The sequence below is a fragment of the Lampetra planeri genome, chromosome 1 (assembly GCF_965212315.1).
Source record: "Lampetra planeri chromosome 1, kcLamPlan1.2.h2, whole genome shotgun sequence".
In the NCBI taxonomy this organism is placed as follows: Eukaryota; Metazoa; Chordata; class Hyperoartia; order Petromyzontiformes; family Petromyzontidae; genus Lampetra; species Lampetra planeri.
The window spans coordinates 15,287,924-15,312,397 of NC_136107.1; the positions used below are offsets into that span (position 1 = coordinate 15,287,924).

Genomic DNA, 24,474 nt, shown 5'->3' on the forward strand with positions numbered 1-24,474 from the left:
TACTTGTCATTTAACTGGTGTTGTAAGTTGATGCTCTTAGCCTGTTCACTCATTACATCACAAAAAACTCGTCACATTTAATTGTTTTTCAATTAATTTGGCAAAATTGCAGCTATCATAATGAACATTTAATTTGATTGCTAAGGACTATTATAATCACCTCAGAAGTAGTTGTGTGATTGTCTGACCACAACGTGACGCACTGCTAGCTGGGAGATTTCTGAATTTAATTAGATTTTTTTTCATGATATGACACCAATAGTGCAATTAGAATCTAACAGGAGAAAACAGCTAAACATTCAGCCTTAAAGACTTCAATATAAATACGGTATGAATATTCAAGTAATGGAATACATGTCACTAATTCGAAGAACATATGTCATTGGGAAAATTTAGCCAATGGTGATGGTCATCATTACACTTTTCACCACCTCCTGTGCGTTTCCATCGTATAATTTATTCAGAAGTCAGCTCTTTTTGCCTTTACAGTATTTTAGCCCGAGGCATTTGAAAAGACTTGTATGCAGAATAAAAATGGATATGCATGAGAAAAACTTACTTAATTTGATATGACTGGACAAAATAGTATAGCATGTATCATTTCCTCACTTATAATTTTTACATTTGAATCTCATTTCTGTCTTAATTTTCGTCGTCAAAACGTACCCTTTGCCTCTTGAAAATTCAGCTGGTCTTTATCACTTTCATTGTTGTGTGAGTTCTCGGCAGCTGTCATTTTTTAAAACAATTAACGAACAAAATTGGCCAATCATCCAATTACAGGACCCATTTATTTATCATGGTGCAATTGGCCAGGCACAAACGATGTTATGACATCATTGTCACTTAGTGTGGCGAATGGCAAAATTGTTGTTGACGTTCATGTGTGTGTACCCGTGTGCGTATATGTACATCTGCATGTGCATGCTTGCACGTGTGCGCCCACACATTCTTTCCAGATACCGCTGGAGGGGTGGAGCTTGGGCTGCGTGCACCGTGGGTCCCTTGCTGGACCAGCACGAACGCTGCTGGGGAAACCAGACGGCGTGGTGCGGTGGAGGGGTGCAGGTGCGCGACATCTACTGCTCTCTGGACGACGACAATGTGTTCTCATACTTGAAGGGACTACGGGACGCACCCTCCAGGACTGGTGCGCAATCTCACCCATTCAAACACCCCGCTGGTCTGTCCGTCCACTGCTTTGCTCGTAACAAGAAACGTTAGTATCAGCAACATCATCATCAGCAGGCGTATCCTCATCCATATTGTCGGACCTTTTGCTGCAGGGCCTGAATGTAGTTAGCATGGCCACTGATATTGTGCAATATTTAAAATGCAGGCTAAGGTTCCTTGCCAAAGGTCACAATTCTAATAAGGATCATGAAGTAAATTCACGAAAATATTTGTTTTAAATATGACGTGCAAATTTAGCAAGTGGTGTGATCATTATCAAAATCACCACAGCAGCTTAAATAATTGATAGCTCACTTCCCAGATTGCATGTAATCATTTGATTTCTGCAGCAGCCCAGTAATTTATTGGGATAATTCCATATATGTACCAAATGCTGCAATACCAGTGATAAAGACGTTGTGATGTCACTTGCAAAGTCAGTCACCTGTGTCAGTCATTGTTGTATCACTATGCCAAAAACATTTTCTGCAAAGGATTAGAAAACATTAACAAATCATTCTACATGACTGCGGGTATCAGGTCCTGTGTAGAAATCCAATAATATACAAACTAACGAGCTCTCATCCAGATAAATGAAAGGGCATTAAATCATCAGCAGCAGTAGCAATATACACGCATGCCTTACCATGCTAATGCCATGGTCTGTATGTTTAAAATGTCATGTTCCCACACACCTTGATTTTCATCATTCCAAGATTGTCTCTTTGTCTTGTTTTATACCTTCCTTCACTCCAGGTTTTTCCATCAGTTATTTTTCATCCACGCAACCACATCCATTTATTAATTATAGTAGCGAGTGTGATGCCTTGGATTCTCGTTTTTTCAATCCAGCTGTCCGTTCTTTGTCTGATAGCCATGCCTATTCCACATTATACACTTTACGTGTGTTAATAGCTCCCATAAAGCACTATGCTGGGCTGACTTTTTTACTTATTGCAAGGTGCTGATGTGTAAACACGTCATAAGTTTAACAGTGCGTAGGTTTTTTGAGACATTTTAAATATTTATCCGTGTGGCATGCTTGTACGATATTGGATTTTTACCACCTGACTGCAATCACAGTGGGACCGCTTTGTAAACGGGGAACCTGTAGTTCATTGATGATAGTGCACGCAGCACAGATTTTTTTTAAAGAAGTGAGGAAAAATAATTGCAAGCATTTTAAATACAGCTTTACTCGTGATTGTTGTTAATATATAGCCATAGTTTACGTTTGGAGGCGCTCGTTTTCAAAAGTAACTGCCACATTAATGTGGTAATTTGGAACATGGCCAAATTAGAAGGAAAGGCAACAACGCTGAAGGATGTAACTTTGGCCTCTTTTCTTGACAACTTACATCAGCTGCCCTACTGATGCATGGCCATGACCAAATATTAAGTTAATTACCAGCTCACAAAATAATATTTAATGAAGACAAACTTTTGTTACAAGTGGGACAACTTTGAGTGTTATTTTGTTTCCAGTATGGACAGTTCACAGTGCAAAAAAATCTTCATCTATTAAATTGCTGTGATTAATTACACTAATTAATTGGCACAATAAAATGTCATGTGTTCACAGTTCCATCATGTTGATAAGAGGCCATGGTGTGGCTGTAATGTTTAGGTCCCCTGCGGGCTGTTCGTTAATGAGCCTGATTGCTGCCTCCATCCACCACCTTCTCCCCACCCCCAACCCATCTCCCCCCACACCCCCGTCTGACCCCTCTCCCCACTCCATTGTATGTGTATAGTGCACGTATACAAAGACAAAAATCCCCCCTATAGCCTGACCAGACTCTTTCTCCCCAGTGTTTTTACACACCACACCAGGCACTCATTTGAGGCTGAGTCGACCTAGGGGAGGCCCGAGACTGGTTCAGATAATCGTAACTGGTTTGGGCCGTGAGAGTGAACCGAACTCGGGTCAAAGGGTTCATAGTGTAGCACGCTAACGGCTACACTACCGGTCCCTACTATGCATGTATACACACACACACGTACTCAGATATGGTGAGCAGCAGCATAGTGTTTAGTGTGCTCGCTATGAGCCCAACGAATTTAATAGATTTTTGGCTAACATCACTGGAAAGTGCTATCAGAACATCTTCGATGTCCATTAATTTGCATTATTTTTTAAAATGGACAGCCTTTTGCCAGTCCACTGCTGAATGAAGGCCTCTGCACACCGCGTCAGTCATAGGGGTCTGTTTGACAACATTATATAGACTCGCTCATAAATGAGTATCTGGTCTAGTGTGCAACATCAGGACTGAAGAGACAAAGGCATCCTGTTGTGGTGCTGCCCACACCACCCCCCCATGCACCGTGTTGGCCTTAATAGGTGCTCGTTAACAGCACTTGCCTCAGCAGTCTGTATGGCTACACTGGGGATCTTTGTTTTTATACGTGGTGTTCTGAATTTGTTGTCAGTGCACTATATCAAAACACCGGGGACGCCAGGTTCATTGAATGCCATGACCATAATTTTTAACTTTAATGTGAAATTTACTCGAAACCAATTTAAGTCCCTTAAAATTGGTACAGCATTCTCATCTTTATTCTCTCACTCTTGTACAGGTAATGGCCGGTTCACAGTGTCAACTAAAAGAGGCATCAGAAGTCAATTGTAGCTGCTGCCGTTTGTGTGCATATATATGTGTGCATGTGTGGGGAGTGCTGACGTAGTGGTTAGCGCGTAGTGGTTAGCGCGTTGCGCTATGAATCCGGCCACCCGAGTTCGATTCCCGCTCCCAGCCAACACCAGTGACGATTATCTGGGCCTCCCGTAGATAGACTCAGCCTCAAATGAGTACTTAGTGCGGTGTGTAAACATTACCACTGGGGAGACAAAGGTGGCCATCGCTAACAGCACTTGCCCCAACAGTCTGTCAAGGCTATACAGGAGCTCTTTGTATTAGTTTGTGCATGTGTATTTGCATGTGAATACACATACACAGGGATAGTTTAGCGGTTAGCGTGCTGCGCCACAAACCCGATGACCCGAGTTCGATTCCTGCTCAGTCAACACCAGTGACGATTATCTGAACCGGTCCTGGGCCTTCCCTAGGTCGACTCAGCCTCAAATGAGTACCTGGTGCAGTGTGTAAACATTGCCACTGGGGAGACAAAAGCGGCCGGGCGTGGTGTTGGCCACCCACCCTCTCATTTTCCGTGCCATCCTTAATAGTTGCTCGTTTACAGCACTTGCCCCAACAGTCTGTGAAGGCTACATGGGGGGATCTTTGTCTTGCATGTGTAAGTGTTACAATTATCTGACAAGTTCTGGGCCTGCCATAGGTCGCCTCGGCCTCAAATGATTGCCTGATGTGGTTTGTAAACATTGCCACGAGGGAGACAAAGGTGGCCGGGCATGGTGCTGGCCACCCACCCCCTCTTGTGTCATGCCAGCCTTCATAAGTGCTCGCGAAGAGCATGTACTCCAACAGTCTGTTGAAGGCTAAATGGCAGATATTTTTTGTGTATGCTTGTCTGTGCACTTTTGGGCAGGCCAGCGAGCTGGAGAGGGAGGGGTTCCCACCACACAGCCACTGCTCTCACTGCCCCTGGAACCAGCAGGTATGATTAAGGAAAGTGACCAAGGTTGGGTGGAGTTTGGGCTGGAGGAACTTCCAAGGTGAATTTGGGAGTTATTCATAATCTCCACCATTTTCAGAATATCTACATCTCAACTAATCAGAGGGAGCTTCAGTCTTCCTCTTCACTACCTTTACCATACTGCACTCTCTTTGTGTAATACATTTTGTCCTTGGGTGCATTCTTTAAATCATTGAGGGTGGATGTGGAAAAAGTAATTGTAGTGGCACACACTGTGAAGTGACATGTTAAGCGAAAAAGTGTTCATCTCAACTCACAAAACTGCCACCGATTCATTGCCTCCCCATACTCTGCGTCATTTGAAATAAATTAATGTTTGTAAAGGTGCCAATCAATGGGATGTGACGGCACGGAGCTGTGGGGAATGCAAGGTTGTGCGTGCACGCGTGGGTCTCTGGGCATGGGTGCCGTAGTCGACATAGCCCCGCAGTCAGTGAATGCACAGCCATTCTCTGCACACCCATGTCGTAATAATAATGTGCACAGGCGCTTTCATGGCACAGCAATGAGCATCGTGTGTTGATCGTAATCGATGTAAATTGGGATTGTATGAGGCGGGCGGACTTGGAAGACAGCTGGGAGGTGAGATAGGAGTTGGAATAATTCTCAAATGCGGCACAATGAGCAGCAATCTTTCCCAATCAGAATTGTGAAAAAAAAAATGCAATCTTTAATGTTCAAACGAATTATATACTTATGAGGTATGTTAATTGTTACATCCAGGGTAGCGTGGGCCACTGTCTAGTTTTTTTGTTCTAATTTTGTGTCCACTGCATATTTTCTCCTTACCATCTATCCACTCTTAATTTACCTTGCAATGGTTGTCTCCACCCCCACCCCTAACAAAACTCATCCCTTCCTCTACAACACCCCCATGGGCCAGCCCCCAGGCCAGTAGAAACTGGGTTGTGCCCTGAGCTGGTTCCACTGGAGTCGACGCGACCATGCGAGCAGCCCTGTCCGCACGAGTGTGTCCTATCTGCCTGGTCCGTGTGGGGACCTTGTGTGCCCGAGACCTGCACGCCACCCACAGCCACCACAGGTACACGGTGACATACGCACAATGGTGGGGGTGGGAGGGGCGCCCATGGAAATGTCCTGATATGCATTTGACGACTCGCATACGACAAGTGATGCCACAGTGGCGGCGCTGGCTGTGCTCTCGTCAACACCACGGACACACTTCCTGCAATCGTTCTTTAAGTGAACACTCAATTGCCATGCGATAAGGATAGGGGTTGAGGGCAGCAGTGCGTAGGTAAGAGGACTGACGTTGGAAGCAGTCACTCTGGGGACCAAGAACCCTGAAAATTCTCTTCGTTGATCGTCGATCAAGCCTCTCAGACAAAAGGTAATGCATTTTAGATTACGTGTCCTCAAACCCATCAGACAAACAAACGTGGCTCGCCGCGCACTATTCGGCAACACATCACCTCCTATTATGCCGCGTCGGAGTGATGCACCATCACACTGATTGACGGGGGCAGGTGGCCACCCGAGCCTTGCCACTGCTATCCAGAGCAGATTGCGGTGGGAAATTGGGTGCACCGTTATACACGTCCGTGCCGAGCACAAGAAGGGCCTCATGGAAGTGGTGGCGGGTGGTGGTAGCGTGTGGATGGAAGGATAGGGATGAGACGGCCTGTTCTTTCACCCATACATTATTCCTCTGATGAACTTGCATGCGTTAACAAGTTTCAGGCTTGTCTCTGTAACTAATGACTGGACATGGAAATTGTATTTGTCGATTACTTTTATAAACGACCTGTTTGTACATGGGGCTATTTAGTATTAGCTTTCACCTGTTTGAGTTGTATGAACTAGTTTATTTCAGACATGTATGGTTATTATTATTATAACACGTGTTCTTATAACTAAGCGACATGTCTCAGACCGTGTTCGCGAACACAAGGCGGATCTGAAACACGGTAGGACCAACACCTCTGCCATGGCTGATCATTGTTTTAACGCTGTGGGCATACGTGAAATTGATTTCGCCAAGATGAAGGTACTATGCAAACCCACTAGCTATCAAAGATTTGTTCATGAAGCCATTTAGATATATAAACACAGACACAATTTCAACCGAGAAGATGGGTACAAACTGAGCAATCATTGGAAGGACGTTATTAACCAGGTCAAGTAATAACTGGCTGTGATGCTTTCATCCTACCTGCCTATGTTAGCAGTTATTTACGACTCTCTGAGTTACATTACCTTGTTAAATGTATTTACATTAACAGGCTAAATGTTTCACTAACATAGCTGCTGCTCCCTTTTCCTCGATGCGGTGGTGGCGCTCATTGTTTAATAGGCTAAATGTCTCATTAACACATCCGCTGCTGTGGGAGCCGTCTCACATTGACATGCTAATCTCTAATCTCGAGCAATACAATGGCTTCTTCAGCACCGTAGCCGTGGGGTTACATTAACAGATTAACATGCTAATCTCGAGCAGCACAATAGCCGAGGTATACCTAGCTCTGCGATCTTACATTTACTTGCAAATTCCATCTCTAGCCCCGCCCACTTACCCTTAGGTTGTACCCATCTCAAACCTATATAACTTTTGGCTGCAGTAGCTCTCTCGCTAGATTTATTCCTGCCTCAGCAGTCTGCCTGCTGTATTTTTTCACTTGAAGACGATTGCTTGTGTTGCGATCGAAACGTCATGAATTTTTTATTATTGTATATATTTTTCTATCTACGTAACTTTACCAAAAGACCCAAGAGTATGTGTTCATATATGTTATAATTTGCAAATGCAGATGGCTATCTCTTCAAACTGATTAGACCTCAGGAGCAATATTGGTTATGTGGGTCCTCTGCTGTCAGTTCAGCATCGATGCTAACCAAGAGCATCGCCCACCACCTTTCAACACCATTCAATCCTCCTATAGAGTATCTGTATGCCCTGACTCTTGGGAACATATAGGGTCAACTATGTCAGATATGCTAGTCCACTAACCATTTTCATACCCCTGCCCTAACACTAACCCTTAATCTATAGCCATTGACCCTGCAGCCTCAGCTTATCATGAACCAATTATGGGAAGAGCCTCATTTTGATGTGGTCAATCTGATTGCAATAGGGTGGAAATGTCACCTGTGGTCTTTTTGCCTCTGAAATGGGGTTCTGGCCTCTTGGTGTATGTGTGTGCCTGTGTACCCATGAATGTGCTCGCATGGCCATGTGGGCACGGAGTGTGCAGACAAGTTTATATAAATACAGTCCTTTTTGCTGTAATGTGTATTGTTTTCTTACTTTTTTTGTCACAAAACTTGTACAATTGGCCCAATACTATACACCATTGCTGACACAAAAACAATTACACATGTAAACAAAGCCATTTTATAAAACTATCGCAATGGCACAAATGCGGTTTGTCTCTTTCATCCAAGCACTTCACCAGGTGCCACCTGCCAAAAACTTTGCAGGTACCTCCCCCTCTGGCTGCCTGCATAAAGCTTGCAACTGTGTGTACAGAATTGGCACGCTGGGCTTGACATTCATCACAGGTTTCAAATTTACACCAGGCTCCATGGCGCTGGAGAGCGACAACTTCCTGGCCACTCACTTGGCATGCGGCGCTGGTCCTCGGCAAATATTACTCACATCTGCAAGCAACTCGTTTCTCTCCTGTCAGATTAATTGTTACTTTTTGAAAATTGCTTTGATGGCCATTACATTATCTCCCCGGAAATTACTCCCTTATTCCTTAACGTTGGTGACGCCTTCGACAAGAACACCACATTTATCATCTAATGAGTGGTGCTCAACTCTGTCTGCGCATTCCACATTATTGTAACGCTGCTCGGCCATCTGGGGATGGAGTATGGAGGTATTTTGCCGCCGTCGACTTTGCAAAATGACTCCATGCTGTGTTAAGCGGAGATGTGCTGAGGCTTTGGGAGGGCAGCAGGATGCCCATCCTTGTGCACCGCACTGTGGGTGTTATGCTGCAGCATCCCAGAGAGCACTTTGACCATGGAAATAATTGACCTCGCTGTCCGCTCTTTATTACAAACTGTAGACATTCTCATACAGCCGCCAATGCATTAATCTATCAGAGACAAAGCTCTACTTTAAGCCTGCTGTAACTCAACCTTAAAAGTCACAGAATATATTACAGTGTGTGATGTACACATAAATTGCCTTAAAATTCCCCTGCATGTAAGTAGAGAATATCATCAGGGAATTAAATTGTTGAGCTGCAGGGTTGCCCAGACAATTGCATTTTGAACATTCACTGTTGCCAAAAGCCACCACTGCTCAACATTGGTGGTTTGTGCTTCCAGTTTGAGGAGACAACAAATTTCACCTTAGATGTTCAGTCTTAGATAAATTTACATTTTACAGCTGGGAAAATATAGTAAAAATGTATTCAAAATGTATAAAATATATCTTGAGTGAAAGTCATGTACAAGTTTGCTGAATAAAATAAATACATTTTAAAGGGGCACAGTTGGAAAACACAGCAGAAAATGTATACCATGGTCTATTATTGAAGGATGTTTTTGCCATTACAAATACTTTCTAATCACTGCTTACTGCCAGGTATAATATATGGATCAGAAATATAAACAATAACAGAGGAAATGGAGCAAATGCTGAGCCGAAAGTGTGCAAAGAAAAATACACGCTTTCAACTACACTGAATAACAGAGAAAGGAATGCATGGATCAGAACCCAAACACATATAACAGATAACATTAACTATTGAGAAAGTGGGCTGAGCAGGACATATACCCAGAGAAGATGACTAATAGACAAGACTGGTCATGGAATGGCAGCCAAAGAGGAAAACACACCCACGCCAAGAGAATGACCACCACAGAGATGGAGCAATGGGATCATATGTGCAGGAGTGAGATAGATTTTAGATCTTCATTCAGCAGTGGATAGACTATGATTGATGATGAAACAGGCAAAGGTAGATTATTATTTTTACGTGTCATTTGCCAAAAAACATGTTAATTGGATAACTGACCAAAAACAAGGAATACGTGAATTGTTGAATGACCAGGTTCTCCAGTGGAAGCCCAGATGGCCATTGTACAAGAGTCAGTGGTGCACAGCCTTGGGTGTCACACTGTTGATCAGGATTTGTACCGTGTGTGTTTATTTACTCTACTCCTGCAAAGACATTAGTTAACAACTGAGCAAGAATATGAAGGACACTTTTAATAGGGCTTGTTGACTCATTTAACTTTGCATCTGTTGTCATTCAGGGGCCGGCTTTATTTCCTCGCCTGGAGCTTGTTTGATGCTGTGTGACTGGTCATATATTGGCTGTCGCTCTTCCCCCACATTGCCTCCACGAATTTAATTCAGTTATTGAGGTGAACACTAAAAATTAACCCGTAAAAACAAAGTTTTTCACTATAAATCCTTTATATGCGTGGCATCGGTTTTATTTTATTATTCATTTCTGTTTTTCTTGAGTAAGAGTTTCATTTTTATCACATTGGTATTTTAAATAAAATATGAAAACAAAATTTCCTAAAAAGTGGCAAATTTTGGAAAAAAATTTTCACGAAAATAAATTGTCACGCACAACGAGTCTGTGTGCAAAATGTCAACTCGATTGGATCACGGGAAGTGGGTTAAAAAACGACCGAAAGATTTGCACGGTCGTAAGCGCGCAAGCAAGCAAGCAAGTGAACTTAATATAAAGGATTTAAAAAGTACAGGCAACATGTGTAGTGGCTGTATACTGGGGCAACAGCAACTTATTTTATTTCCTTCCAATTATTTTTTTTATTTAACACGTAGGCTTTCGTCACCATTATGATTTGTAATAGATTTTTGGGTCACACCATTCGAGTAAAATGTACTCATGTGACTAAAATTGACTGTCACGATCTGACCCAAAGATCAATTATGAATAATTTCTATTTAAATTGTCATTTCAGCACCATGTCAAGAAGACACATTTTCTAGATATGCTCTCACAGACAGGAGTATGTCATCTCAAATCAAACATCAGTCCCAGAAGATTATATAAAACAACTAATTTTATATGCCATTTAATTACAAATCTTATCCAGTAATAGGTGGCGCACATTTTCATATGCTTTGCAAATAGTGTTCCACGCATGACATTCAGTGCAAAATATTCTAGTCCTGAGAGCTGCAATCTGCAGAATGTAGTGACAAATCAGATGAACAAATTATGCGTATTTTTTGTCCATTCATTGGTGTCAGGATTGTGACCATCAATTCGCTAAAATTGAGAAGCTCGGTGGCTGCCCAGATTCAAATTTGGGATGTTAGAGGTGCCGCTCAGTGCACCTATATAGCTCACTTGGCCACCTTGGCTGTGGAACATTCTTAATTGAAACCCTGTGAATGAGGACTCGGGCATTTTGCATAAATCTCAATACGGGGAGTAATGCATGTTCGGTCTACTTGCTGAGTGTAATTCAGCTGCGTATGTTTTAAAGGAGACGTTGATGACCCTGTGATGTTAATTGCTAGAGGAGGATATTGTATGGCAGTATCAACACACCAATCACAAATTAAAATAACACCTGTAATTTATGTATCAAAATGTGTGTAGCTTTTTCCATTCGTAATTGCATTGGCTAATGCCTCCATTACGTAGGATATACTATCAATAGGAACTTAAGTGGATACATAAATGGCATTTATTTATATTGCTCCAGGTTTGACCTTCACATCACTGATAAGGCATTGATGCTGGGTATGTGAGAAAACGATTGTTTTCACACAAATGCATATAATTATGAGTATGCATGCATAGGAAAGTTTACATTGGGTATTGTGAGATTCTCAGCAGTTTTGTTATTGCCTCACTCACTGATTGTGGGTGACACTGCGTGATGAATGATAGATATGCTTCGTGGCACACATTAAAAGGGGTTCAGTGTGCTGAATGACCTTCTTCCAAATTGTGGCTTCGTGTTTTTTTAGATAACGCCTTTGAGAAAAAGTTACAAAAATATAGAAAAAAACCTTTCTACAGTTGTGTAATGTAGTAACTCCACGGGAGACGACTTCACGGGTAACACACTCTTTATTTTATCAAACTTGGTTACAGGTGACTAACACCTACTTTGTATCTCGGGTGACAACCACCCACTTAGCTACTTGGCGACTAACGCCCACTGAGCTACTCGGATGACCAACATCCACTTAGTACTCGGGTGACAAACACCCACTTAGCTACTTGGCGACTAACGCCCACTGAGTTACTCGGATGACCAACATCCACTTAGTACTCGGGTGACAAACACCCACTTAGCTACTTGGCGACTAACGCCCACTGAGCTACTCGGATGACCAACATCCTCTTAGCTACTTGGCGACTAACGCCACTGAGCTACCCGGATGACCAACATCCACTGAGTACTCGGGTGACAAACACCCACTTAGCTACTTGGCGACTAACGCCCACTGAGCTACTCGGATGACCAACATCCACTTAGCTACTCGGCGACTAACGCCACTGAGCTACTCGGCTTCACTAGGTCTTCAGCTCCGTCTTCGGGTCTTCAACTGGGTAACTCCCCCCGAGTGCTCTCGCGCGTCCCCCTTTATACCCCACCTGCGGACGTCGCTGCGAGCACCCACTTATTCGACCAATCGCCGGGCGCTGGCTACGATCCTCTTTTCCCACATCTCATCGTGCCTCACCACTCACTCCGCGCCGCCTCGTCATCTGTCACTCCCGGCGCGCGCGTCCACACCACGCCCACTGCGCGTGCCCAACCCCGCACCCCGCGCCGCCCCGTGATCCATCACTGTCACAGTCGGCGCACGTCAATACCACCACTACATCACCCCCTACCACATAGCTCGCAGCCGCCCCGGCTGCTACAAAAATATACAAACCCTCCCTGTGTGCCCCGTAACACAACACAACAATAATCAACGATTTTTGGGTATAGATCGCGTTATTTATAAATGTGTCGTAACCCTCCACCACCCGACACGGCCAATCAGTAAAAAAAGTGTCACGTTGACAAAAGACAAATAGTTCACTGCTTTAGCCCACCGGTGTGTTGAAGCGTGAAACCACAACATTTACAATTTGAGTACGACGTTTCGCTGGTAATTGCATCCAGCATCATCGGGCAATTCGCCAGAATGGTGAGGCTCTGCTGTGTCTCCCGTTCTTATATAGAGCAGCAGCAGGGTGACGTCATCATTAACTCATTAACTCATCAGGTGCAAAGATTTGAGGGGGGGGGTTATTGTAATTATATACTTGATTAGTAATAAGGCTATTGTTACGATGCGAGTTGTAGATTAGTAATCATTTGGAATGTGTTCTATTGTGATTATGCTACATTAATAATCAGTTAGTGCTTGTTTCCCTTATAAGGAATTGTAATGCATCTTATTTAATAATACGCTTCCAGGCCGCCGTGTTAAACAACACAACAACAAGAACAACAACTAAGCTAACAACACAACACGACGCGAACACCACCATCCGCAACCCTCAACCAATGCCACCGCGACAATAGAACAATATATACAAACCGGCGAGTGACAATAGCAATGTGTATACAAAAAAAATAAATGGAAAATTTTTTTTTTTCTTTCGACTCGTGCAGTGTCCCCTTTTCTTCCGAGCGTCCCTACAACGGGACATTACCCCGGCAGAGGGGAACACCGGGCGAGCTCGGTGTAGAGCACAAAAAAACCGTCCTCATGAAAATTGTTGAGACCTAGCCCGAGTCCGCCTTGCCGGTCCGTCGTACGGCACCAGACGCGGTTGAACGTCCGGTGGTGCCGGCGGTTCAGGAAGACATCGGCCAGGCATCGAGGACTCGTGCGTGCCCCGGGGTTCAGGCTCTCGACGGTCAGCAGCCGTCAAGCCCGAGGCACCTGGGGGTGGGTCAGGTGGAGACACGTGAGGATCAGCCTGCGACACCTCCCTCCCCGAGTCGACGGTCACATCACACGCCCGGTCGTCACGGCACAGAACGGGGTCACACGGTGCCGCATAGGGCTTCAGTCGGGAGGGGTGCACATACCAACGGCGTTTCCCCCATTTAATCTGTATACTCTGGGGCCGTGCAACCCGCACAATTTCCACCGGTCCCCTCCAAGGTCTCAACAACTTGGGGGACGTAGCCAACGGTGCATGTGGACAATGCAGCCAGGCCTTATCGCCTGGTTTCCAATCATGCGTATGCACCCTCCGCTCATGCAATTTCTCGTTTGCAATTTGCCGCGACCGCGAATTCAACCTTGCCCCCTCCCGCGCTTCAGTCAATTTGGCGATATTAAATTTGATGTGGTCTGCCAATTTAGATTTTGCACGTGGCTGGGAAATCCCCAGTTGGACGTCCATGGCCGGATCGGCCTCCTGCCCATACATGAGAAAAAATGGGGAAAACCCTGTCGCCGCATGAGGGGCCATTCGATAGGCCGCGAGTACCCCCGGCACCTGTAAGTCCCAATCAACCTGATCGTCGCAGACCTGTTGGCACAACATAGACGTAATCGTTCTGTTCAGACGCTCAACCATCCCGTCAGTCTGCGGGTGGTAGGGGGAAGTACGCACTTTCTTTGTACCCAACAGGTCGCACACCTCGCGCAACAAAACGCTCGAAAAATTCTTCCCTTGATCCGTCAGCAAGCGTTCGGGGGCGCCCTTGTCCAACACATAACCCTGGACAAAGGCGTCCGCCACCGCCGCAGCCGACTGGTTGGCGAGCGGCCATGCCATAGGCCATCGGGTGAAGTATTCCACGCCAACCAGCAGGAACCTATTTCCCCTTGGTGTAACCGGAAAGGGCCCCAAGATGTCCAACGCTACCAATTCGTTTATACGCGAAACCTGAATGGATTGCAGCGGTGGATTAGCTGGCAATGGTGGCGGTTTCCTTTTGGCGCACCCTACGCATCCCTTAAGAATATTTGCCACGTCGTTACCCATCCCCGGCCAATAATAGTCTCGCTGGATTAGGGCGAGCGTTTTGTGAAAACCCAGATGCATGAGCCGTTCATGAGCTGCCAGAACAACCCTACCCCGCATAGCAACAGGCACCACGAGCACGTGACGCCGGGACATGTCGTCCCACCTCATCAACAGGCCCTGTCTGCACACCCAGGAACCGACCCGCGCCTCCCCTTGTTCGGGAGCGCCAACTTTCCGACGCAGCGTAAGTAGGGAGCTGTCGGACATCTGGAGGCGGCCCCACTCAATGAGGGGCAACGACAACAGCGAATCCCTCCCCGTGGGGGCGTCCTCTCCCGGGGTGTCAGTGGCGGCGAGCGCAACTCCCGGGGTGCCGGCGACCGGGGGTTTGCACCGCGCTGATCCCAACAAACATGTGCAGTCCGTGCACGGCGGCAACCGCGACAAGGCGTCCGCGTTTGAGTGCCGCAACCCTTTTCGGTAAATCGTCGTGAATTGGTAGTCTTGAAGGACCTCCAACCATCGGGACAATTGGCCCGATGGCTGCGCCACGCGCATAGCGTATTGTAGAGCCGCATGGTCCGTCCGGACCGTAAAATGACGGCCGTAAAGATACGGCCTGAATTGCTGTGTAAAAAACACAATGGCTAACAATTCACGACGAGTTACGCAATAGCGTTGTTCTGCGGGGGAAAGAACCCTACTACCGTAGGCGACCACCCGTTCAACCCCCCCGACCAACTGTGAGAGCACCCCCCCGATACCCGTATTGCTGGCGTCCGTGTCAAGCAAAAACGGTTGTGTGAAATCGGGGTAACACAAGGGGGGAGCCTGCACCAAAGCGTCACGGAGGGAGCAGAACGCATCCTCCTCCTCTGCCCCCCAGTGAAACCTCACACCCTTAGCCGTCAAAGCGTGCAGGGGCTTGGCTATGGTGGCAAATTGCTTGACAAAACGACGGTAATAGGAGGCAAAACCAATGAAACTACGAACCTCCGTGACCGAGGTTGGCGTTGGCCATGAGCTGACGCAATGCGTCTTAGCAGGGTCCGTCGAGATCCCTGAACGACTCACGATATGGCCCAAATACCTGACCGATTCCCGAAGCAGAAAACATTTAGCCGGTTTAAATTTTAGCTTAGCGGAACGCATCCTGAGGAACACCGCTCTCAGTCGCTGGAGGTGCTCCTCGAAAGTCCGACTAAAGACGATAATATCGTCAAGATAAATCAAACAGGTATCCCATTGGAGGCCCGACAAAACCAATTCCATGAGTCTCTGGAACGTGGCGGGAGCGGAATGTAAGCCCATGGGCAAACGGTTGAATTCAAAAAGGCCCCCAGGTGTCCGGAAAGCAGTTTTAGGTTTAGACTCGTTATCGAGTGGCAATTGCCAAAATCCAGAAAGCAGATCGAGTGTGGAAAAAAACTGCGCTCCCGCCAAGGCATCCAGCGACTCATCCATCCTGGGGAGCGGATACGCATCCGCCATCGAGATTTTGTTTAAGCGGCGGAAATCGACACAAAACCGCAAGGACCCGTCCTGTTTCTTTACTAGGACAATAGGAGCACCCCACGGACTAGAAGAGGGCGAAATGATATCGGCCGCCAACATATCATTAACCGCCGATTGCACATGTTCCTTCTCGGCCGGGCTGAGCCGGAAAGGATTCTGACGAATAGGGGCCGCGTCCCCTGTAGCTATGTGGTGGCGCAACAGGTCAGTGCAGCCGATATCGTACTTATGTTTGCTGAACACGTCAGCAAACTCGATGAGCAAACCCCTCAATGCTCCCAATTGCACCCCGGACAAGTTAGCAGAACCCGCACACAGCGAGTCCAACCACTCAGTCCCCTCATCACTTTGAGGATGCGACTCGACAGTAAAATCTGCTTGAGCCACGAGCCGTTCCTCAACGGGCAGCGGCGCGGCGTGAGCCAGCACCGTTCCCTGCGCAATTACGGCCGGCCGCGACCCCGTATTCAGGACCATTACGAACGGCTCACTGTCCCCTCTCACCATGGTTTGAGCAACCGCTAAGTCGAGGCCCTTACTGGCTCTGTTTGACGGCCCCAACAGCACCCCCTGTGCCTCCGCACCCACCTCGAGTGGCTTCCTGAACCGAAGGGGTACTAACATTTGCGATCCCGGGGGTACCCGTACAGTGTGAGTCGCCAGCGCCTGCACCGTCGCACAAACCGTGCGCACTTTGATAGGGCTCGACAAGAAGGCAACCCGCCGACCTGACGGAAGCTCTATGCAGGCCTGATCAATAAGAATTTTGATGGGCATTTTTGACAAAAAGTCCGTACCTAGCAAACAGGGAACGGCCAGCGATGATGATACAAAAATAGGGCCCGCTAATTTAATGTCCCCAATGCAAATAGTCGCCCGAATCTGGCCGATGATCCCCAGGGATCCCCCATTCGCCGCATAAAATGGCACGTCTACCGGCAGAAGGGGTCTACTTTGGACGGGAAGAATGTTATAAATAAGGTCCGAGATGATGGTGGCCGACGCACCCGTGTCAACAAGCACCCGGACCTCAACCCCGTCAATGAACCCCGTTACCACGGACGACCCGGCTGACGCAGCCACGATCCTGTGGGCCAATTCGGACCACTCGACTGCTTGCGGGCCGCGTACGGACCCCCCTCGCCGAATTGAACCCCCGGCACCCAGCCGCGAACCCCCCACCGCGAAGCGGCGACCCGAATGTGCCGTGTTTGTGGACCGAACGTGTGAGGTGCCGCGACTTGCCGGGTTTTGTTGGGATGACTTGTGGCCCTGGTCGTCGTCCCGACGTGGTCCTGCGGCGCGCGGACGCGGGGCCCGGCACCCGGCTGCGACGTGACCCCGAAGGCCGCAGTTGTAGCAGACGACGGACGTCGTAGGTTTCGGTTGCTCCAGCTTGCGGGGCGAACGTGTGGGCGAACGACCTCCCGTTCTCCACTCCCCCGGACACGATGCAGCGAAGCCCCGCTCCTGCACCGCAGCTGGCTGAGGTTCGGCGATCGTGGCGGCCAGTGCCGCATTCCCCGGCCATTTGCAGACGACCCCCGGCTTGCGTTTGAGGACCTCGTACGCGTGAATGCTCGTGGCGATCGCCAGGGAGCAGATCTCCATCTCGTCTGCCACGTTGATGGGGACCCCCAACTCGTGGGCCAACACCAGCAGCTGCTCCGTCACCATGGCGTCCTTCCCCTCCTTATCCATGCGGGGAAAAGCCGCGTCCGCCAAGGCGAGCAGTGCCGTGCGGTAGGCTAGCGTCGTTTCCCCAGCCACCTTCCGCCGATCGTAGAACTGGTGGCGGCACGTGGAGGGCGGCCCGAACACCTTCGCCATCAGGTGTAGTGCGGCCTGGAGCGTAGAGCGGGACGACCTTGCAGCAGATGTGAAGGCTGCAAGCGCGTCGTCGTCAAGCATCGCTGGCAACGCACGCAGGGCAGTGGTGTCGGACCACCCCGACATCTCCTGATGAGCGAGGAACCTTCGTTGGAAGGCTCCCCAGTCGCCCCCATCCGCCTTGAACGCCGACAGCGCGGGCAATCTTTGCTGGAGGACCCGATCGTCGTCGACGTCGGAGAGATTTTCCCGCGCTCCGCTGGAGTTGTGTAAAATGTCGGCTCGGTTGTCAGGCGCAAAATGGAGGGCTCCGGCGCGCGCCGATGACGTGGGCTGCGCTGCGCGGAGGTGTCCGGCCACGTGGCGTCCGTCTTTCCCGCCAATCGGTGGCGGCCCCCCAAAAACGGCGGCAACTTCCAGGCTTTTGGCGCGAAGCGCCCTTTGGCGGGAATCCTCCACCGTCGCTTCCTCCACGACCCCCGCAGCCGTTTTTCCGCTCGCCGGAACGGAGATGTCGGCCAAGACAGCGGCGGCGGCGAGTAGCAACTCCGCCAAGCGGGCGTGCGCGTCCTGGAGGCCGGTGTCGGAGGCAAGCGGAGCGTCGGCCATCACCGCGAAGTGCTGCATCGGCGGCAACTCCTCGTCCTCTACTCCCGAGGTCGGTGTCCCCGGTACGCCGTCGTCATCCCGACCTCGCTCGTGGGTACGGGTAGTCTTCCTTGTGTCCATACTTCTTGAAGACAGGTTTACTTCTGACGCCAGTTGTAATGTAGTAACTCCACGGGAGACGACTTCACGGGTAACACACTCTTTATTTTATCAAACTTGGTTACAGGTGACTAACACCTACTTTGTATCTCGGGTGACAACCACCCACTTAGCTACTTGGCGACTAACGCCCACTGAGCTACTCGGATGACCAACATCCACTTAGTACTCGGGTGACAAACACCCACTTAGCTACTTGGCGACTAACGCCCACTGAGTTACTCGGATGACCAACATCCACTTAGTACTCGGGTGACAAACACCCACTTAGCTACTTGGCGACTAACGCCCACTGAGCTACTCGGATGACCAACATCCTCTTAGCTACTTGGCGACTAACGCCACTGAGCTACCCGGATGACCAACATCCACTGAGTACTCGGGTGACAAACACCCACTTAGCTACTTGGCGACTAACGCCCACTGAGCTACTCGGATGACCAACATCCACTTAGCTACTCGGCGACTAACGCCACTGAGCTACTCGGCTTCACTAGGTCTTCAGCTCCGTCTTCGGGTCTTCAACTGGGTAACTCCCCCCGAGTGCTCTCGCGCGTCCCCCTTTATACCCCACCTGCGGACGTCGCTGCGAGCACCCACTTATTCGACCAATCGCCGGGCGCTGGCTACGATCCTCTTTTCCCACATCTCATCGTGCCTCACCACTCACTCCGCGCCGCCTCGTCATCTGTCACTCCCGGCGCGCGCGTCCACACCACGCCCACTGCGCGTGCCCAACCCCGCACCCCGCGCCGCCCCGTGATCCATCACTGTCACAGTCGGCGCACGTCAATACCACCACTACAGTTGTATTAATGAACAGCTTAACAATGATCCTTCCAGGACATGGCCTGTGTATGGAGCGTAGTACATGATTTCTAAACAAGTGCCTTGAACTCATTTCCCCAGCAATAAACTAACGTAGTGTTTGGTGCGTGCCAAAGTGTAATTCTATGGAACGTATTTTCTGTCATTCATCTGGCACCATCAGCACCCATTTCTCACTTTAGAGCCATGTGAAATTTTGTAGCGGTGTGCAGAGTTTGAGTCGATCCTTCTTTACAACCTTACCAAGACAAAGCTAAAGATCCCGCAATATCGCTTTAACAGGTTGTTAGGTCAAGCGTTATTAGCGACCACCTATGATGGCCGGCATTGTGCATGACGAGTGGTGTGGTCAGCACTATTCTCTGCCATCTTTGTCTCCCCTGTACTTGTGTTTACATACCGCATTAGATACCCATTTAAGGCTGATAGGGGAGACCCACGACCAGTTCAAATATGAAGAGGGAAGATGATGGTAACCTCACATGCTGTGCATACGTTTGAAAATATTGATACATTAAAATGAGCCTTAGCGAATGAGATACTGTATATACTTATACAAGTTTCTTTATTTTTATTATTAATTTCCATTTACCTTTTTCATACGATTACTTTTAACCCCTGTTTGTCTTGTTTTCATAGGACCCATATTTTTACACAATTGTTTATTATGAAATATTTTATTAGGCTTAAGAACATAATTACTTATGTTCCTGTCTCCCAAGTCTACTTTCACTGTGTCAACTGATATCAGGGTAGAAGCATTTGAGCACTATCAATGTGATTGGCTACGGATGCCTTTATATGCAGTGCATCTGTATATAATAGGAGAATCATCCCCTAATGAAGCTGTGTCGTTGTTGCATGGAGCAGCAAGAGGTGAAACACATGGGCTGCTGCAATTGAGATTGGAAATTTCCACCTCTGTTTGAGCTTAAATGCCTATTAAGGAAAAAAAATACTTTGTAGCACAAGCCACGACACTACATGCCCAATTAACTTTTGTTTGGGTTGTTTAAGAGAAGCTAAACATGTGTGGCATGTGCTAGAGAAGAGATAGACTGATGTGATATAGAAGGATCTTCGGGCAGAGTGCACTTCCCTTCTGTGAAGCCAGCGGTGTCCGAGTAAGCGTGTGTGAGGAGGCTCGTGAATTATGCTGCACAGGGATTATTTTTTATAAAGAACAATAACGATAATGTACAGATGTTTGTCAATATACTGCTGGATTAAGGCCTGCCATGCCATGTCAATCATGGACAGTGCAGGTTAAACCAACCCCAATGACTGACAGTGCAGGTTTGTGAAAGGGTTAGATATGGTTCATAGGACAGCGCAGTAACCACTCTATCCCTACTCCACCCCACGTTTTTCAACGGTTTTACTCAGCTTGATTCCTCTGTTTGTCGTGGTCAAATCTTGTAATCAAAATTTCGTCCACTTCCCCTTGTCCAATCAATTCCACATTTTGCACACGTACCCAGATCCGGTGACAAAGCATGCCTGTATCAAAATCGGCATCAATTAATACATAAATTCGCTACTTTAAAGCTATTTACATTTTGTATGGACGCCTTATTATTTATATATATATTTGTGTAGGCCAAAAACGCAGCGGTCCCTAAACTGGAATCGGCTCGCACAAAAAGCAGGCGCCGCTTGTCTCAGGCGCCATTGACGTTCTTCTCGACCGTGAGTTAAACGAAGTTGTCTGTCGAGAAGACAGAGTCTGAAATTTCAGACTCTGTCTTCTCGACAGACCTGTTCTCCACCTGAGGACGGCTGCTTGCGTTGTGGCCGAAACGTCGTGAGAATTATTTTATTATGTTTTATTTTTATTATTTTATTATTTCCATTCTACGTGACTTTACCGAAAAAACCAAGAAGATGAATCCCTGCAGTCATGAAAGCTTTAAATCGAAATTTAAACGAAGTTGTTAATGAAACCGTTGTTTTAAAAAAAAAAACTTTTAAAAGGAGTTTATTATATGTGTCGTGCCATTGTTCAGCAGTATGGTTATCACCATTGATTATTACCTGCAGTAGCGGACATGTGCCAACAGAGGTCAGTTTTGCCCATACAATGACCACCACAAAGTAATACATTACTCCATGTGTAATAAAGGACTCTTTCACTGTGTCTGTCTCCGTTGTCCTTTATTCGGGTTCTTACAACTTGTCCCACACGGCCCTCGCTCAGAGCCTCCCCGCTTGGCAGCTCGACAGCTGCCGTCGCTCCCGTAGCCTTTCTCCACTCCGATGCAGCTCCGCTGCAGGTTTCCTTGTGCAGTCTTTCAGCTGCTCTCACTGCAGCTCCACCGCTGCTCCCCGTTCCTCCCGTGCCCGGTCACCGCTGGCCGACGGTGCCGAGTCTCACCGCGTGGCGATCTCGCCACTCTCCACCCTCTGCCCTGCGTGGCCTCTCCTTGTCTCTATTCCCATACTCTCCTCCCGTCTCTTCCGGTTCTCTCCCTTAAGAGCTTACCCCTCTCTCTCACGTGACCTAACCCCTCCCCCCGTGACGTCATATCCGCGAGGCCGTTTACGCCCGCATTTACACCACCCTCCCCCGTGGAGAAAATTCCAGCCGTCCTCGGCTGAACAACAACAACAAGTAATGAGAGCGAACACAACCATCATACATGCGAGGACAACGAAGCATACAATAAATATAACAACAAGAACACGAACAGTATAAATTAACGAAACGTAAGGGACTTAGACCGCGTGCGGGTTGCCGGCCCGTCCTGGACAGGCGGCGGCCCCCCTGCAGACCGGGAACGCGACGGGGTTTTAAGAGCGACAGGATCAAGTCTTCCTGTCGCTATTGGAGGCCCGCCAACGTCCCGGCCCCGTATCCCTGAAGGCCCAGAGTCCGGGGTGTCCCGCAATCGTGTCTGCGGCGGGGTCGGAAGGGCGGCGGGGCTCGGTGTCCCCGCAGCCATGGTGGGCACACCCCGAGCAGAGTCCCCTGTGTCCTGCAGTGTCACGGCCAGCTTGTCTGTAAAAGGCACGACAGGCGCTCTTGCAGGGTCAACAGGCACAGGCAAGGGTGCGTCGGCAGCAACAGACCCCGGCAAGGCAACATCAGGAGATGACGCATCCGTTCGAGGGGCCACATATGGTTTCAAGCGAGACGTGTGAACGTACCAACGCCGAGATCCAAACTGAACGCGTGCAGACTGTGGGTTGGGAACCTCAATGAGGCGAACAGGCCCTTGCCATGGTTTATGTAATTTAGGAGAGGTCCCTGGCCGCACCTGTGGGCAATGCAACCAGGCCATGTCCCCCACCTTCCAGGGGCACTCCCCCTTAGAGCGTCGAGCGCACCGTTCGTTCCGGGCCTGGGCTTTGGCCATAGCCATGCGGGCCCGTTCCCGCGCCTCAGTGACACGGCGAACGGTGTCCTGAATGTAATCAGGAAGAGGTATAGTAGGTCCCCTCACTCCTGTTCCCAACTGCACATCCATCGGCGGCACGTTTTCGCGACCGTACATAAGGAAAAACGGCGAATATCCTGTAGCCGCATGCGGCGTCATCCGGTATGCCGAGAGTACCCCAGGGATATGCAAATCCCAATCTGATTGTTTTTCACTCACCGTGTGACACAGCATGGCGGACAAAGTCCGATTTAGTCGTTCGACCATACCATCCGTCTGTGGGTGGTAGGGAGATGTCCGTATCTTTTTAGTTCCCAGAGCCGCGCACACTTCACCCAACAATTTAGAAGAAAAATTTCGGCCTTGATCTGTGAGGAGCCTCTCCGGTGCCCCCTTGTCCATAACGTACCCAAATAGAAAGGCGTCTGTAATGGACGCCGCCGACTGGTCGGGCAAGGGCCAGGCCACCGGCCAGCGGGAGAGGTACTCCACCCCAACTAGCAAGTATTTATTACCTTTAGCGGATGGCGGGAAGGGTCCCAAAATATCTAACGCCACCAGTTCATTAACTCGAGATACCTGAATAGACTGTATCGGCGGCACATATGGGTGTTTAGGTGGCTTCCGCCGGGCACAATCGGGACACGCGCGAACGTGACCGACGACATCCGTTGTCATGCCGTGCCAAAAGTAATCTCGCTGCAACGTCAATAGGGTCTTCTGCACCCCCAGATGTAAGAGCGTGTCGCAATGCAGAGTCCTAATCAATTCGTACCACAAGGATGCCGGTACAACCAGACGCCAGCATTCCTGTAACCCTTCCCTCCACATCAGCAGACCATCGCGGAGAGCAGTTTCCGGCGTACCCCCCGAACCCGGTCCCCCACTCTCCTTTGCAGCCCGATTCCGTAAGGTCACCAATGAATCGTCCAGCATTTGTTCTCGAATCCACACAGCCCTTGGAAGATTCAAAACCCCATCAGCCGGTCCCGGCCCCATTGGAGCCTCAGGCACCTCGACCGCCAACGCGACAGGCTGAGGGGGATGCTGGATCGGCGCACACCTATGTGTCCCGGACGCGCACGCGCAAGGGGATCGCTGCGGCAACCTAGAGAGCGCGTCCGCATTCGCGTGACGCACCCTCTTCCGATGGTGAATTTGAAAGGAAAATTCTTGCAGCGTGTCCAACCACCGCGCCAGCTGGCCTGATGGTTGGTCCACCTTGAGAGCATACTGCAAGGCCGCATGATCCGTGCGCACAATAAACGAACGGCCGTAGAGATACGGTCGAAATTGACGGAGAAAGTACACAATAGCCAAAAGTTCTCGGCGAGTGACACAGTAGCGGGTTTCTGCGGGAGACAAAACCCGGCTACCGTACGCCACCACGCGCTTCACACCGCCTTTGGACTGAGACAACACGGCCCCAATGCCCGTGTCACTCGCGTCCATATCCAAAATTAAGG

At 48.7% G+C, this 24,474-nt stretch overlaps 1 protein-coding gene across 1 annotated transcript in view; it reads left to right on the plus strand.

Moving 5' to 3' along the window:
- LOC144723400 (thrombospondin type-1 domain-containing protein 7A-like) overlaps positions 1–24,474 on the plus strand; it is a 31,265-nt gene that overhangs the window by 73 nt on the left and 6,718 nt on the right. Inside the window, exons 2-4 of the mRNA XM_078602164.1 lie at positions 960–1,150; positions 4,684–4,752; positions 5,675–5,833. Coding sequence (XP_078458290.1) covers positions 960–1,150; positions 4,684–4,752; positions 5,675–5,833 — 419 coding nt within the window. The remainder of the gene's footprint in view (positions 1–959; positions 1,151–4,683; positions 4,753–5,674; positions 5,834–24,474) is intronic.